Below are 17,585 nucleotides of genomic sequence, written 5' to 3' on the forward strand. Positions count from 1 at the left end.
AGTGTTGGGCCCAGTTTAGGTACTCTGAGTTCAGCCCCACTGATCCTCACCAACCACAGCATCCTTCTTGCTAGTCTCAGTCGCCAGTGTTCAGCCCATAACCCTCCAAGTTCCTCCCCTTCTTAATGACTGCAAATACATCCTGCCTCATAATATGCACAAGACCTGAGAATTCACTGCTTATTACCCACATTTATTTACCCCTACTTCTAGTAAGATGGTGGTGCATTTGATTGCAGCGGCTTCTACAGGGTCCACCAATGGTGTTACTGTCCTTTTTAAGCATTTTTTATGATTGCAAGACCTTGCAGGACGTTAAGGACTTAAAGTACTGCAGGTCTACCTCATCAGCGAGTTGCTCATTGATGGAGTAACGGAAGGAGCTGGTCTTGGTGCAGTTCGTGCTGCTGCCTACATTAGTGAGGTGTTGGTGTGTGAAGGAGATGTGTGAAGGGAATGCTCAGTCTAACAGTGAGTGATCATCTTAGTCACTTTTCCTGTTGGACATTATTAATGTGGAATGCTGCAATTCCGATTCACTGAGAGTGTGCTGACCTTTTGCATCACAACCTGGTACTCCAGCTGCAGTGCGGCCGGAAAAAAAAGCCTTGCAGAGGGTGGTTAGGGGAGCAGAGAAGGTTATTTGGGTCTCCCTACCTTCTGTCCAGGACCTCTTTCAGAGTCGATGCCCCCAGAAGACACGGTACATCATTAAAGACCCCTCACACCCTCTCCATGAACTGTTTGTTCTTCTGCCATCAGGTAAACGTTACAGGAGCATCAAAACTAAAACCACAAGGTTACTGAACAGCTTCCTCCCACAGGCAGTCAGACTGCTAAATAGCTGCTCTACCTGACTCTGCTTTGGACACTTTTAACTTGCACTGTACACTTATAACTTGTTTTTAACTGACATGTGGCTGTTGTGTTTTACTATTTATTGTTATGTTTATTATTTAGTGTTGCGTTTGTTATGTTATGATTGCACTGCTCCTGGGAAACGCTGTCTCATTCTGCCCTGCAGAGCTGATGTACGGTTAGAATGACAATAAAGTTTTTGAATCTTGAATCTTTATTGGTGGACGGCGAGGCAGGAAGGCGGTGGAGCTGCCTAGCCTCGGTCATAGGCTTCAAGTCGCAGTGTCGCCTATTTACAGCCGTCCAGGAGAGAGGCCAGATTGTTGTGATATTTCTATCAGAGTCAGTGCTCTTCAGCACAGGCGGTGTGGCCTGGCGTCCATCCTGGAGTCGGTGCTGCCCCCAGTGTTCGCTTGGCAGAAGACAAGCCGTATTGTGTTTCACTGCAGATTTCTGCCACATTCATTGGCTCATGGACGCAGGGTCTTGGACTATATTCTTTCATGTGACTGTATTTTACTGATATCTCATATGTGCTGTGTGTGACTGCTAGTACTTTGTTTTGCACCTTGGCCCCAGAGAAAGGGCTGATTTATACTTCTGCGTAGTAGCCTATGCTGTAGCCTTCGTAAGTGGCCTGTGTCATTGTGAGCATTTATACCTGTGTGCTGGTGTGTCTGCGTCGCTCTGCAATTCACCACCAAAGCGCTAGTTGGCGGTGGGGTTTCCACGCCACTGTGTAGACTTTCTTCGTGTACTTCAAACAATGGCTGAAACTGAGCTCATCATGTTGGAGTTGGAGCTAATAAATTTTGAACGAGGGTTAGTTTTATTGAAATTACTGTAACGCAGAAAAGAGAGAAGACGTCGGAGGAGATGGTGTGTACGACCATTGAACGATTGAGGCAGAAGGAGGGTGAATTTTCTGTGCTTGTCCGGCCACTGAGAGACATGGACGAAGAAATGCATTTCAGATATTTTCGGATGTCGGCGGGTAGATTTGACGATTTGGTTCATCGTCTCCAACCATTTATTTCGCATCAGTGTACGCACAGTATGCCTATAGACAGGAGGAAATGCGATGCTACCAAGCGGACTAATCACAGTTGTTGCAATCTGCGTCGCCATGACGCGCAGTTACATTTTTGGAGAGATGCGCGTCAGGCTATGGCGTAGGGTAGAGCTAGGGTACAGCGTAGGTTACACAGCTACGCTGTACCTATGGCGTTCATTTGACGCAGAATTATACATCAGCCTTAACACTGTTTCATTTGATTGTAATCATGTATGGTAGAATGACAATTAAACTTGAACTTTGAACCATTTCTTTGGCATTTGAGAAGACATTAATCATCTCAACCATCTCCTGTGGCTCCACACACAGGTGGCCTTGAAACGTCCTTGAAAATATTTTCTCCCTAGTCATCTTTTACTGTTAATGTTACTGAAGATTCTTTATGTTCATCTTTAACCCTGCCTGCAAAATTCATCTCATACCCTTTTGTACCCTTGTGATTTTTTCCTAAGCCTAGTCTTAATCTTTTTATGTTCGTCAAGAGATTCAGTTGTAAGCGGGTACCTAAAAGTAATGTATGCTTCCTTCAGTTTTGTCACCAGAGCCTCATTGTCGCTCATCAGCCAGGGTTCCCTGAACTTGCTATGTCCTGCCAAGCCATTATGCACCCAGACAGGGTGTTTTTAATGGTGCATTGATAAAATTAGTAGGGGTTGATGGGGGACTTCCCAAATATCTTTTTCCTCCTGAGGAAGTAAAGGCATTGGTGAAAAATATTGGTCATAGGGTGTATGTGGCTGTGCTGTGTCTGGCCACACAGTCATGGCTGTACAGAGTAGAGGCTGGACCAGGACAGACTATTAGTGATGTTCATCCCAAAGAACTTGAAGCTTTCAACTCTCTCAACCCTGTTGATGCAAGCAGGAGCAAATGCCCCAGTCACACTTCCTGACTATCCCTTTTGTTTTTCTGACATTGAGCCAAAGGTTGTTGTCATGACACTGCGTTACTCAGCTCAGAGTTACACTGTCTCATCGTTAAATAAGATAGGGCAAAATCTGACTACAGTTGTCCTCATGAGTGAGCAGGGAGTGGAGAAGGGGGCTGAGGACCCAACCTTGTGAAGCACCATTTAGAATAATCATGGCACATGGTACCAGGAGTAATTCGAGATTACTACCCTCATCCTTCATTTTAATATCTTACCGAACTCCCTATTTATCATTTCACAGGACTTCATCCCTTGGTTCTACCTGTGTCCGTTGTATTAATGTGTTCAACAATCTCTGGCTGTTCACGGCTACTCAGAGATATCGTGACCATAGCTGCCAAGAGAACACACTATCCTGGCATCTGTTTTGTAGTCACAGGATCTCCTATCTGTCCCCCTCACTCGTGGGTCTGCTATCACCATTGCCCTGTCCGATTTCCTGCTGAGTCACAGAGCTGGTCACCATGCCAAGGACAATGACCACACGGGCATGTCCGTTACTGGGTACTTTGCAACAGGCTCCTGTACCCAGCCCATCCATGCCAGCCACCATACCTGCCCTTGCTTGTCCCATTTACCCACTCTACCCTCATATCCCTCTGAACCTTTCCTATCCAAGTGCCCGTCCAGATGCTTTTTAACCACAGTAATCGTACCCATTTCTGCCACTCGTTCCAAGCACCCACCACCGTCTGTGTGAGGAGAAACTTGTGCCTCGGATTTCCCGCATCCCAGCGGCCTTAATCTCACTGTGATCAGGCAGGGGAGCAGCACGGAAGTGGAAGTCTTTCATTCCCACTCCACTCACCTTCCGCCCCACGGCCTGCCCTCCCTCACAGGGTAGAGCTGACAATGACCCTCCCAGCTCCATGGAGTATTGTTCAAGCTCCCCCTACATCTGAGGTGCCCAAAGACTTCACTCTGTATTTCCAGGGCGCTTGCACCCACAGAGCTTGGATGTGGCCATTTTAGATCCACGCTCTGGCGAGGAGAATATAGTGATACATTTTCAGTAGGTTAATTGCTTGGGTATTCCCTGATAACTGAGTCTCAGGGCAGTGAGCCAGTGACCCAATTAATTGCACCCAATAAATTAACAATATTGCACCACGTGCGCCCGGTACATGGGAACTTCCTGACAATATCACTCTCCTGATACTTATTTTCAGTCTGTGACTGGTGATTCACATGTTCCTTACCAATTGTACTGAGTGCTAATTCAACTCTTGGAACTTTGACTTAAATTATTATTTTTTTCTCTTGCAGATTAGTCAGTGTCGTTCTTGTGATATTTTATATATTTGGTTTGAAATATCATCAGCAAAAATTATATGCTCCAAAATTATGTTTAAATGTCAAGTATCTATGCCAAATTTGTACAGAAATCATTTCAAATATTGGGCTTCTCCCTGGCTCAACAGAGGTAGTTGAAGTCACTAGAACCTAGGAAATGAAGGCACAAGTTAAACATTGAGTATTGTGAGAAGTTCTGAGTCTGGGAACAAATGGCACAGCCTCAGAATAGAAGGTCGTCCATTTAGAACGGAGATGAGGAATTTCTTTAGCCAGAGGGTGGTTTATCTGTGGAATTCATTGCCACAGGCGCCTGTGGGGTCATTCAGTATATTTAAAGCGTAGGTTGATAGGATCTTGATTAGTAAGGGTGTCAAAGGTTACTGAGAGAAGGCAGGAAAATGGGGCTGAGAGGGAAAATAAATCAGCCAAGATGGAATGGTGGTGGTGACTTGATGGGCGGATTCAGCTAATTCTGCTTCAGTATATTAAGGTTTTATCGACCCAGTCATTACATCAACGATCTGAATGACAATGTGGTAAACTGGATCAGCAAACTGGTGGAAGACTCCAAGACTGGGGGTGTAGTGGACAGCGGTGAAGTCTAGCAAAGCTCGTAGTGGGATCTGGACCAGCTGGAAAAATTGTGCTGAAGATAGCAGGTGGAATTTTATACAGCTATTTGTGAGGACCAACCAGAGTATGTCTTACACAGTGAGTGGTAGGGCACTGAGGAGTACAGTAGAACCGAGGGATCTGGGAATACAGGTCCACAGTTCCTTCAAAGGGAGATAGAGTCGTAAAGAAAACTTTTGACACGTTGGTCTTCATAAATCAATGTATTGAGTACAGGTGTTGGGAAGGTATGTTGAAATTGTGTGAGAAATTGGTGAGGTCTAATTTGGAGTATTGTGTGCAGTTTTGGTCACCTACCTACAGTCAAGATATAACTAAGATTGAAAGAGTGCAGAAAAAATTTACAAGGATGTTGCCAAGACTTCAGAACCTGAGTTACAGGGAGAAGTGAATAGGTGAGGATTTTATTCCCTAGGGTGCAGGAGAATTTGATAGAGGTTTGCAAAACGATGAGGGGTGTACATAAGGTAAACGCAAGCAGGCTTTTCCCACTGAAGTTGAGTGAGACTAGAACTAGAGGTCATGGGTTAGGGGTGAAAGGTGAAATGAGGAGGAATTTCGTCACTCAGGGGGTGGTGAGAGTGTGGCGTGAGCTTCCAGCGCAGGTGGTGGATGTAGAGTTGATTTCAATACTTGAGACTTGTGTAACCTCCCCCGCACTCTCATAGAACAATACAGCGCACAACAGGCTCTTTGGCCCACAATGTCACGCCAAACCAGCTCAAAGTAAATTTAAAAAATACCCAAAAACTAATCCTTCCTACCTACACCATGTCCATATCCCTCCATCTTCCTGACATCCAACTGCCCCATGGGCCTATCGAAAAGTCTCTTAAAAGCCTCCAATGTATTTGCCTCTGCCATCATACCAGGCAGTGCATTCCAGGCATCCATCACTCTCCAAGTAAAAAAACTTACCCCTCACATTCCCACTGAACCTACCCCCTCTCACCTCCAATGCATGCCCTCTGCTATTAGACATTCCTACCCTAGAAAAAAGATACTTCCTGTCCACTCTATCTATGCCTCTCATAATTTTATAAACCTCTACCCCAGCCTCCCACTCCAGAGAAAACAACCAAAGTTTGACCAGCCTCTCATGATAGCACATGCCCTCCAAACCAGGCAGCATTGGGAACAATCTTCCTGCATCTAGCCTGTCCAATCCCTTTAGAATTTTAAAAACACAAAATGCTGGCAGAACTCAGCAGGCCAGACAGCATCTATGGGAGGAGGTAGTGACGACGTTTCAGGCTGAAACCCTTCATCAGGAGGGTTAACCTCATCAGAAGGGTTTCGGCCCGAAACGTCGTCACTACCTCCTCCCATAGATGCTGTCTGGCCTGCTGAGTTCTGCCAGCATTTTGTGTTGTTATTTATTTCCAGCATCTGCAGATTCACTCGTGTGCCCTTTAGAATTTTATATGTTTCAATAAGATCCCCCCTCAATCTTCTAAATTCCAGCAAGTATAAGCCCAGTCGATCCAGTCTTTCTTCATATGAAAGTCCTGCCATCCCAGGAATCAATCTGGTGAACCTTCTTTGTACTCCCTCTATGGCAAGAATGTCTTTCTTCAGATTAGGGGACCAAAACTGCACACAATGCTCCAGGTGTGGTCTCACCAAGGCCTTGTACAACTGCAGTAGAACTTCCCTGCTCCTGTACTCGAATCCTCTTGCTATGAATGCCAACATACCATTCGCCTTTTTCACCACCTGCTGTACCTGCATGCCCACTTTCAATGACTGGTGTACAATGACACCCAGGTCTCGTTGCACCTCCCCTTTTCCTAATCGGCCACCATTCAGATAATAATCTGTTTTCCTGTTCTTGCCACCAAAGTGGATAACCTCACATTTATCATTAAATTGCATCTGCCATGAATTTGCCCACTCACCTAACCTATCCAAGTCACCCTGCATCCTCTTAGCATCCTCCTCACAGCTAACACCGCCACCCAGCTTCGTGTTATCCGCAAACTTGGAGATGCTGCATTTAATTCCCTCGTCTAAATCATTAATATATATTGTAAACAACTGGGGTCCCAGCACTGAGCCCACTAGTCACTGCCTGCCATTCTGAAAAGGTCCTGTTTATTCCCACTCTTTGCTTCCTGTCTGCCAACCAATTCTCTATCCACATCAATACCATACCCCCAATACCGTGTGCTTTAAGTTTGCACACTAATCTCCTGTGTGGGACCTTGTCAAAAGCCTTTTGAAAATCCAAATATACCACATCCATTGGTTCTCCCCTATCCACTCTACTAGTTACATCTTCAAAAGATTCTATAAGATTCGTCAGACATGATTTTCCTTTCACAAATCCAAGCTGACTTTGTCCGATGATTTCACCGCTTTCCAAATGTGCTGTTATCTCTAGCATTTTCCCCACCACTGATGTCAGGCTAACCTACGTAACCTACGACAAACTTCTACGCTGCCACCATTAAGACAGGTGCCCCCTTTCCCCATGGACAACACTCCCACCTGGTGGTGTTCTATCACAATGACAGATCCCCTGTGAACAACACTCCCACCTGGTGGCATCCTACTGCAATGACAACCACTCCAGATGGAGACAGGAATGGGCGTAGGGGCCCAAGTGTTTGGGAGTCTCATGGCCACTCTTCCATCTCTAACAATCACTTCCCTTCATTTATTTACTCTCTCTCCACAGATGTGGCTTCCTTCCTTGATTATAACTTATCTCCTTCAATTTCTCTACATTGGACCTCAGGAAAGCAGCCAGCATAACCAGAGAACCCACACACCCCGAATATTCTCACCCCTCCCATTAGGCAGAGAATAGAAAAGCCTGTAAGCACGTACCAACAGACTCAAGAACTGCTTCTATCCTGCTGTCATAAGACTATTGAATGGTTCCCAAGTACTACAAAATAGTCTTTTGACCTCACAATCTTATTGTCTAACTGCACAGCACCTTCTCTGTACCTGTTACACTTTATTGTCCATTTTTTTGCAGTTTTATCTTGTACTACATCAATGCAATGTTGTGACCAATCAGCCTGGAGACCAAGTCATTGGGCAATTCTAAAGTTGAGGTTCATTGGTACTAGATTAGTAAGGGCATCAGAGATGATGGGGAGAAGGCAGGGGAATGGGATTGAGAGCGATAATAAGCCATGATGGAATGAGAGAGCACACTTGATGGGCTGAATGGCCAATTTCTGTCCCATGGCTTATGCCTTATGGTCTTATTAAAATCATGGATGACCTAATTCAGTGCTCTATTTCTGCAGTGTTAGTCCAGAGATCCCTAGAGGTGGCAGGACAAGCAGACAGAGAGGTGAAGAAGGTAGCCTTCACTGGCCAGGGCATACAATGTAAGAGCAGAGAAGTTATGATATAACTTTGTAAGACATTGACGAGGCCATGTCTGGAATATTGTGTGCAGTTTTGGTCATAACAGTAAGGTAGGGTGTGACTGCTCTGGGAAATGCAGGGAAAGGAGTTTCACCAGGATGTTGCTGGGGTAGAGTGTCACAGTCAGGAGGAGGCTGGATACACTGCGTTTGCTTTCTTTTAACACAGATGGTTGAAGGAGAACCATCTTTATACATTATATAAGATTTCTACACGATCATGAGGAAGCTAGTTAGGGTTGGCAGTAGTAAACTTTTCATAGTAGAAGTGTCTGTAACCAGAGGCCATGTGAGGAGAACGATGTGTAGTCTAAAAAGAAGAGTTATTTTAAGCAGAAGGTGATTGAAGTTTGGAACCATAATCCCTGAGAGGGTGATGAAGGCAGAGACTGTCACGACATTAACAAGAGAAAATCTGCAGATGCTGGAAGTCCGAGCAACACACACAACATGCTGGAGGAACTCAGCAGGCCGGGCAGGATCTAGGGAAAGGGTACAGTGGATGTTTTGGGCCTGGCCTTCTGAGCTCCTCCAGCATTTTGTGTGTGTTACTCTCACAGCATCTCTCGGCAGAGAAAGCTACGGACCAAGTGCTGGTAATTAGGATTAGCATAGATTGGCATTACAATGAGCTTTGCTGAAAAGGAATATCACTGTGAGAAGCTTTTCCAGTTACTTGTATGTTTCTTGTGAGTTGACTGTTGTGCTCTGTTTAAGTTTTCAATCACATGGTCCATTACTGCTGAATATAAAATTGCTCCCGATCGTAAGGCTTGATTCTTTTTCTAGTATGGTTATAGACGGGTCATATTCTGCATGGAAGTTGGTCACCAGTGGAGTGCCTTGGGGATCTGTTCTGGGACCCTTACTCTTCGTGATTTTTATAAATGACCTGGATGAGAAAGTGGAGGGATGGGTTAGCAAGTTTGCTGATGACACAAAGTTTGGAGGTGTTGTGGATAGTGTGGAGGGCTGTCAGAGGTTACAGCGGGACATTGATAGGATTCAAAACTGGGCTGAGAAGTGGCAGATGGAGTTCAACCCAGGTAAGTGTGAGGTGGTTCATTTTTGGTAGGACAAACATGATGGAAGAATATAGTATTAATGGTAGGATTCTTGGCAGTGTGAAGGATCAGAGGGATCTTGGGGTCCGAGTCCATAGGACGCTCAAAGCAACTGCGCAGGTTGACACTGTGGTTAAGAAGGCATATGGTGTATTGGCCTTCATCAATCATGGCATTGAGTTTAGGAGCTGAGAGGTAATGTTGCAGCTATATAGGACACTGGTCAGACCCCTCTTGGAGTACTGTGTTCAGTTCAGGTCGCCTCACTATGGGAAGGATGTGGAAACTATAGAAAGGGTGCAGAGGAGATTTACAAGGATGTTGCCTGGATTGGGGAGCATGTTTTTCTCCTTGGAGCGACAGAGGATGAGAGGTGACCTGACAGAGGTGTATAAGATGATGAGAGGCATTGATTGTGTGGATAGTCAGAGGCTTTTTCCCAGGGCTGAAATAGCTGCCACAAGAGGGCACAGGTTTAAGGTGCTTGGGAGAAGGTACAGAGGAGATGTCAGGGGTAAGGTTTTTACACAGAGAGTGGTAAATGAGTGGAATGGGCTGCCGGCAACGGTGGTGGAGGCAGATACGATAGGGTCTTTCAAGAGACTTTTGGATAGATACAAGGAGCTTAGAAAAATAGAAGGCTATGGGTAACCCTAGTAATTTCTAAGGTAGGGACATGTTCAGCACAACTTTGTGGGCCGAAGGGCCTGTATTGTGCTGTAGGTTTTCTGTTTCTGTATGACCCCTCTTTGGACAAAATACTATCTTTAATTTCCTCTCTCAGCCATAGCTGGATTGTGCTTCCTTTTTTCATTATTGCACCAGAAATGAATATCTAAGTGGCAGGTTCTTTATTTGTTTTTAAATGTTTACCACTGCCTGTCGACCATCACACCAGCCCATTTCCACTCCATCGAATCTGTCCCAACCTTCCTGCGTGGCCCAGTATAAACTAGAGGAATAACCCATCATCCTTCTGGGAATGGGCTCAGCGGGCAGCAATTAGCACAAGAGGTCATTCATTGGTGACGCAGTGCGAGGTTTAAAAAGAGGTCAGGTGCTTTCGGGACTTTTCAGAGGTGGCAACCAGTCTGAGAGGTCGTTCGGTGGTGACAGCGCAAGGTTCAAAAAGGGCTTTCGAAACTTCTCGGCAGGCAGCTATCAGGCCAATAGACAATAAACAGCTATAAGGTCAGAGCCAATAAAAACAGGTGAGATGTAAGTGGAGAGGCTACTGTGTGAGCGGACAGTGTTAGAGTGATCAGGCTTTGGCTCAACACGCTTAGGTGAAAACAGGCTTGGACAAGCAGAGGCAGGGGTTCTAAGTTTCTAGTAAGTGGGTTGTTTTCTGTGAGTACGTAGCTGGTGCACTGAGATTAAGTCCAGAGTTCCTTGTGGAAACTTTTGGGGAGCCCCAGTCTCCCTGATAATGATATCTGCATGAAGTGCATTGAGCTGCAGCTCCTAGAAACCGTGTTAAGGAACAGGAGCTGCAGCCGGATGGCACATATGGAAAACTGAGGAGGTGATGGATAAGAGCTAAGAGAAGGTAGCCACCCCTAGGTTGCGGGAGGCATGTACCTGGGTGACTGTCCGCAGAAGGAAAGGCAATAGGCAGCCGGTGCTGAGTGACCCTGCAGCTGCCCCCCTCAGCAGTAAGTATATCACTTTGAACCCTGTTGTCCTACCGGGGGGGGGGGGGGGGGGGGGGAAGCCACAGCAGCTTGATCTCTGGCACTGAGTCTGTCTTTGAGGCTCAGAAGGGAGCGGGGGAGGAGAGGAGTGCAGGTGCGATCGGAGATTCCATAATTGGAGGAGAAGACGGCAGATTCTGTGGGCATCGAAGAGACATCCGGGTGGTATGTCGCTTGCCAAGTGCCAGGGTCTGAGATGCCTTGGATCAGGTCCACAGCATTCTAAAGGGGGAGAGTGAATAGGTGGAAGTCGTGGGACATATTGGTAGCAATGGCATACTTTGGACAAGGGAGGAGGTCCCGGAGAAAAAATATAAGACCATAAGACATAAGAAAAGATTTAGGCCATTTCGCCCATCAAGTCTGCTCCACCATTATATCATAGCTGATCCATTTTCCTCTTAACCCCATTCTGCTACTTTCTCCTCGTAACCCTTCATGCCCTGATTAACCAAGAAAAAATCGATCTCTGCCTTAAACACACCCAGTGACCTGACCTCCATTGCTGCCTGTGGCAACAAATTCCGCAGATTCACCACCCTCTAGCTAAAGAAAATCCTCATCTTCTCCATTCTAAATGGACGTTCCTCTCTTCTCAATCTGTGCCCTTTGGTCCGAGACTCCCCCACTGTAGGAAGCCTCCCCTCCACATCCACTCCACCTAGACCTTTCAGTACTCAAAAGGTTTCAGAGATTCCTTCTCATTCTTCTAAATTCCAATGAGTACAGGCCCAGAGCCATCAATCGCTCCTCATATGATAACCCCTTCACTCCTGGAATTATTCCCACAAACCTCCTCTGAACCTTTTCCAATGTCAGCTCATCCTTTTTCAGATAAGGGGCCCAAAACTTCTCATAATATTTCAAGTACAGTCTCACAAGTGCCTTCTAAAGTCTCAGCATTACATCCTTGCTTCTATATTCTAGACCTTTCTAAATGAATGCTAATGTTGCATTTGCCTTCCTCACCACAGACCTGCAAATTAACCTGCAGGAAGTCCTGAACGAGAACTCCCAAGTCCCCTTGCACATTGGATTTTTGAATTTTCCCCATTTAGAGAATAGTCTACCCTTTTATTCATTCTATCAAAGTGATTGATCATACACTTCCGGACATTGTATTCCACCTGACATTTCTTTGCCCATTCTCCTAACTTGTCTAAGTCCTTCTGAATCCCCTTGCATCCTCAACATTACCTGCCCCTCCAACTATCTTCGTATCAGATGCAAAATTGGCCACAAAGCCATCACTTCTGTTATCTAGGTCATTGACATATAACGTAAAAGGAAGCCGTACCAACTCCAACCTCGTTGGAACGCCACTAGTCACTGGCAACCAACCAGAAAAGGCTCATTTTATTCCCACTCTTTGCCTCCTGCCAGTCAGCCAATGCTCTGTCCATTTCAGTATCTTTCCTGTAATACCCTGGGCTCTTAGCATGCTGAGCGGTCTCACGTTTGGCACCTTGTCAAAGGCTCTCTGAAAATCCAAGTACGCAGTCTCTGAAAGTCCAACTCTCCTTTGTCTGTCCTGCCTGGTATTTCCTCAAATAATTCCAACAGATTTGTCAGGCAAGATTTCCCATTCAGGAAACCATGCTAACTCTAGCCTATTTTGTCATAAGCCACCAAGTACCTCAACCTCATTCTTAATAATAGACTCTAACATCTTTCCAACCGCTGAAGTCAGGCTAACTGACCTGTAATTTCCTTTCTTCTGCAGAATTCATTGTCACAGACGGCTGTGGAGGCCAAATCATTGGGTATATTTAAGGCGAAGATTGATTAAACAGGGTGTCAAAGGTTACGGGGAGAAGCAGGAAAATAGGGTTGAGAGGGTTAATAAATCAGCCATGATGGAATGGCAAAGGAGAATGGATAGGCCGAATGGCCTAATTCTTCTCCTATGTCCGATGGTCTTATGGAATATTGCAGCCTTTCAAAGCGCATACATAGAACATTATAGCACATTGTGACCTTTTGCCCCACAATGCCTGTGCTGATTGTCTCATTATCAATTTTAACTCTCTTAACTCTGCCTACTTCAGAATTTTGTCCACTGTAATTCCTCCGCCCCTGACTCTGACTCCATTTTCTCTCTACATTAGTACAGCTTGATTAGTCTTCCTTCTTGAGACATCAGTTGTCTCCTTCATCCCCAACAGAAGCTGAAGAATCACCCTCAAACAATGCTTGGATTCTTTGCGTATGATTTTTGAAATAGGAGCACAATTTTGCCTGTGCAGCTGTTGTGAAATTAAGCTTAACACTTTGTTTTCTCCACTTGAGTATGCTTTTATTTTACACCTGAAAGACCTTCCTACAGTGAGCTAAATATTCTGCCGTTTGGTTAATATCGTGTACATACAGAATTGAGATGTTTCCGTAGCTTTTACCACATGTAGTGCTCCAGAGATCTCGTGGAATTCGGAACTGCAGGGTTGAGATGTGCAAAGTGATCAAACAGCCATGCTAACAGGAATTTTGCATAGAAATATCTTGGAAATATTCCAGATATTTATCACTTCCCGTTGTTAATATTTATTTCTTGTTACCAGGAAATGGATTAGGAATCAAGATTATTGGTGGAAAAGAAATTCCAGGAAGGAATGGAGAAATCGGTGCCTACATTGCCAAGGTTACTCCTGGGGGTGCTGCAGAGCAAACAGGCAAACTCACAGAAGGTAAGTGGATTTTTCAGGCTGGGAATCTTTAATTTAATAAGTCATGATTTGATAGATATCATACCAATTCATTGATTTTCCTTTTTATGGCAAAGTCCCTGAGATAATAAATGTAGCTTCTGGTTTATCAACACCAAAGGATGATAAACCAGAAGCTACACCTGGCGTCACTTCCTGGGTCATTATCACTTGAGTAGGCAGTTTTTTCCCTGTTATGCTTGATCCAGGAAATATCTGCTCTTTGTTTCATGCACCACAATGGTGGTAGCAATAGGGTCCATTAGATCATTAAGGGAATTAGATCAACTCTATAAATAAAGTAATTGTCAGGGTTGTCAGGAAGAGAGGGTGCAACAGGATCGCTCTTAAGGAACCAGCATTGGAAAAAATATCTTCTTCACTACAGTTATGAATCTACAGTTATGGACTACAACAAGGTTAATTAAGAAAAAGGCAATTTAGAATAGGGCCAGCTGGTGATGTAGTGGCATCAGCACTGGACCTCAAGGCAGGTGGTCCCGAGTTCTGCAGCAGGGTCTGCACAGAAGAAAGGCCTGGCAATCTACTTCCATATCTTGCCATGAAAACCCTATGGTTTTCACAAAGATTCAGGCTCAACTTAATTACTGAACAACAACAATTTAGAATAACCACATATAAAAGCCATTGAAAAAGTCCCCTGTAAAATAAGTAAAATAAGACCATAAGACATAGGAGACTATAGGAGATGTAAGGCCATAACCCCAACCCTAATGGTGCTCCATAAGACACAGGAGACTATAGGAGATGTAAGGCCATAACCCCAACCCTAATGGTGCTCCATAAGACATAGGAGACTATAGGAGATGTAAGGCCATAACCCCAACCCTAATGGTGCTCCATAAGACACAGGAGATGTAAGGCCATAACCCCAACCCTAATGGTGCTCCATAAGACACAGGAGACTATAGGAGATGTAAGGCCATAACCCCAACCCTAATGGTGCTCCATAAGACATAGGAGCACAATTAGGCCATTTGACCCATCAAGTCTGCTCCACCTCATTTACTATTCCTCTCAACCCCATTCTCCTGCCTTCCACCCATAACCTTTGACACTCTTACTAATCCAGAATCTATCAACCTCCACTTTAAATGACCAACAACTTGGTCACCACAGCCATCTGTGGCAATGAATTCCACTGATTCAACATCCTCTGGCTGAAGAAATTCCTCCTCATCCCTGTTCTAAAAGGACATCTCACGAGAGGTACGATACTGGATCTCCTATTAGGGAACGTGACACAGCAGGTGAGACAGGCAAGTTTGTGTAAGGGAGCATTTTGCATCTGTGGTCATTAACTTCAAGGTAATTATGGAAAAGGATAGGTCTGGTCCCCGAGCTGAGATTCTAAATTAAGTGAAGTCCAATTTTGATGGTATCTGAAAGGATCTGGCAAGTGTGGATTGGGACAGGCTGTTTTCTGGCAAAGGTGAACTTGGAAAGTGGGTGGCCTTCAGACGTGAAATATTGAGAGTACAAAGCTTGTATATGCCCTCAGAGTAAAAGGGGAGGTCTAGGGGAACCTTGGTTTTCAAGATATACTGTGGCCCTGTTTAAAAGGAGGTGCATAGCAGGTGTAGGCAGGTAGGAAGATGTGAGGTACTTGAGGAGTATAAGAAATGCAAGAGAACACTTAAGAAAGAAGGGCTGAAAGAAGGCACGAGGTTACTCTAGAAGACAAGGTGAAGGGGAATCCTAAGAGCTTCTACAGATATGTTAAGAACAAATGGATAACATGAAACAAAATTTTCCTCTGGAACAAGGTGGGAGACCCTGTGGAGGCTAATGCAGAAATTGCAGGGACCCTTGCAGAGATAGTTAAATATCCTCAGCCACAGGTGAAGTGCCAGGGACTGGATATATGTATTTGGATAAACAGGGATTGGTTAGGGATAGTCAACATGGCAAGTCTTTGTTCCTTCTACCGAGTGTATGACCATACACTTCCCAACTTCCATCCTCCTAGTCTATCAAAGTCCTTCTGTAGACACCCTGCTTCCTTAACGCTGCCTGCCCCTCCCTATCTTCGTATCTTCCACAAACTTGGCCACAAGCCCATCAATTTTGTCATTCAAATTATTGACATGTGACATGAAGAGAAGTGGGCCTAACAACCGCTCCTTGCCGAACACCATTGGTCTCTGGCAGTCAACTAGAAAAGGTCGTCTTTAGATTCAAGATCCGATTATTTAATGTAATTTCCAGTTCACATGTGAAATCAGAATGAAATAATTGTTACTCCAGATCTGATGCAGCATAAAGATGCACAATAAGATAAAGAACACTACAATAAAAAACACAATAAATATAAATACTTAAGATTGCTTATATCATGTCCATCAATTGATTGTACGACCATAAGATGATGCTAGGCACAGGAGTGTCTGTACATAACATGACTGGTAGAAAACGGTAAAGTAGTGATGGTGGGGGACGTGTAGGGGTGGGTTAGTGGGTGGAGGAGTTTATCAGCCTTATTGCTTGGAGAAAAGAACTGGTTTTGAGTCTGGTGGTCCTGAAATGGATGTTAAGTATGGGAATGATGGGAGTGGGACAAACAGTCCATGAGTAGGGTGGGTGGGATCCTTCATGATGTTACTGGCCTTTTTTTTGGCACCTTTCTGCATATATGTCCTTGAATGCAGATTCATTGGTAAGCTTTCCTGACTGTGTAGGATGTGTTCTGGAACTATGAGAATTTGTGCAAGAATGTGCACTCCCAGGAGTTTGAAACGGCTGTGCTGCCAGTGTAAAGAGGGGTGTCGGAGGTACAAGTTCTGCTGAAGTTGATAACCATCTCATTTGGCTTGCTGGTATTGAGGAAGAGGTTATTTGCCTGACACCAGGCCTCGAGCTTTTCCACCTTCTCTCTGTAGGCTGTCTCATTATAGATCTTCTATCTATGCTAGTTCCCTTCCTGAAATACCATGGGCTTTTATCTCGTTTGGCAGCCTCTTGTGCAGCACCTTGTCAAAAGCTTTCAGAAAATCCAAGAAAACTTTGTCCTACCATAGAAGTTTGCACCAAGAGGCAATGTTACTGGAAGCAGAGGCAGTGAAACAGAATGACAGCAACTGCAAGTACGGGAAATCTGAAACAAGAAGAGGGGATGCTAAACTTTGTCAGCAAGTTGCATAATATCCACGGAGAACTAAATAGTTTCATGTCCAAGACTGTTCGTCATTTCAGTGACTGAAATGTAAATATGTTTCTCCCTTCACAGTTGCTGCCTTAATGCAATATCCAGCATTTTCTGCTTTTAATTCCTGATTATAGTAGCAGAAGGTGTGATCAGTTTGTTAGGATACAACTAGTTCAGTTTTGAAGGTCAATATGGTTACAGAATTTGTTGACACAAGGTCAGTTGGTCTAAACAACTGATACACACACAGATAAGTCATCTGTAACAAATAGCAGGGCATCGTTGCTTGTTTCCATTTTCTCTCTACTTTACCTTCTGGAAGGGTGGAGATACATCTCTACCAAAGGAGCTGTAAGGCGCTCCTTCCCTCCACTAGTCTGTAGGTCACCCTTGGGCAAGGTGTAGTACCTGCTTAGCCCCCCGATCAGGGTCACATGAAGCCATGGGAGCAGGTGGTGGCTGCTCGTATGAGCAGCTGGTGCTCATCACAAATCCTGGTTATGCGACCACTGAAGAGTATTGGTAATGGCTGGGGTCACCCATCTTGTAAAGACACTGCCCAGAAGAAGGCAATGGGAAACCACTTCTGTGGAAATATTTGCCAAGAACAATAATGATCATGGAAACACCATGACCACCCTTGTCATATGACACAGCACATCATGAACGAACGTGCCCGCTGGTTTAAAATAGGTTAGATGCTCAACATCTATATTGCATGTTCATTTAAAGTCAACATATGTGTGGATCTACAGTAACCCATATTTACAAAGATGTCAG

At 44.8% G+C, this 17,585-nt stretch overlaps 1 protein-coding gene across 2 annotated transcripts in view; it reads left to right on the forward strand.

Annotated features, from left to right (window-relative positions):
• pcloa (piccolo presynaptic cytomatrix protein a) overlaps positions 1-17,585 on the forward strand; it is a 437,698-nt gene that overhangs the window by 182,451 nt on the left and 237,662 nt on the right. For both annotated transcript variants that reach the window (XM_073066476.1, XM_073066477.1), the window contains one exon: positions 13,496-13,621. In XM_073066476.1, the coding sequence (XP_072922577.1) occupies positions 13,496-13,621 (126 nt within the window). The remainder of the gene's footprint in view (positions 1-13,495; positions 13,622-17,585) is intronic.

This window comes from Hemitrygon akajei, chromosome 14 (assembly GCF_048418815.1).
Source record: "Hemitrygon akajei chromosome 14, sHemAka1.3, whole genome shotgun sequence".
Classification (NCBI taxonomy): domain Eukaryota; kingdom Metazoa; phylum Chordata; class Chondrichthyes; order Myliobatiformes; family Dasyatidae; genus Hemitrygon; species Hemitrygon akajei.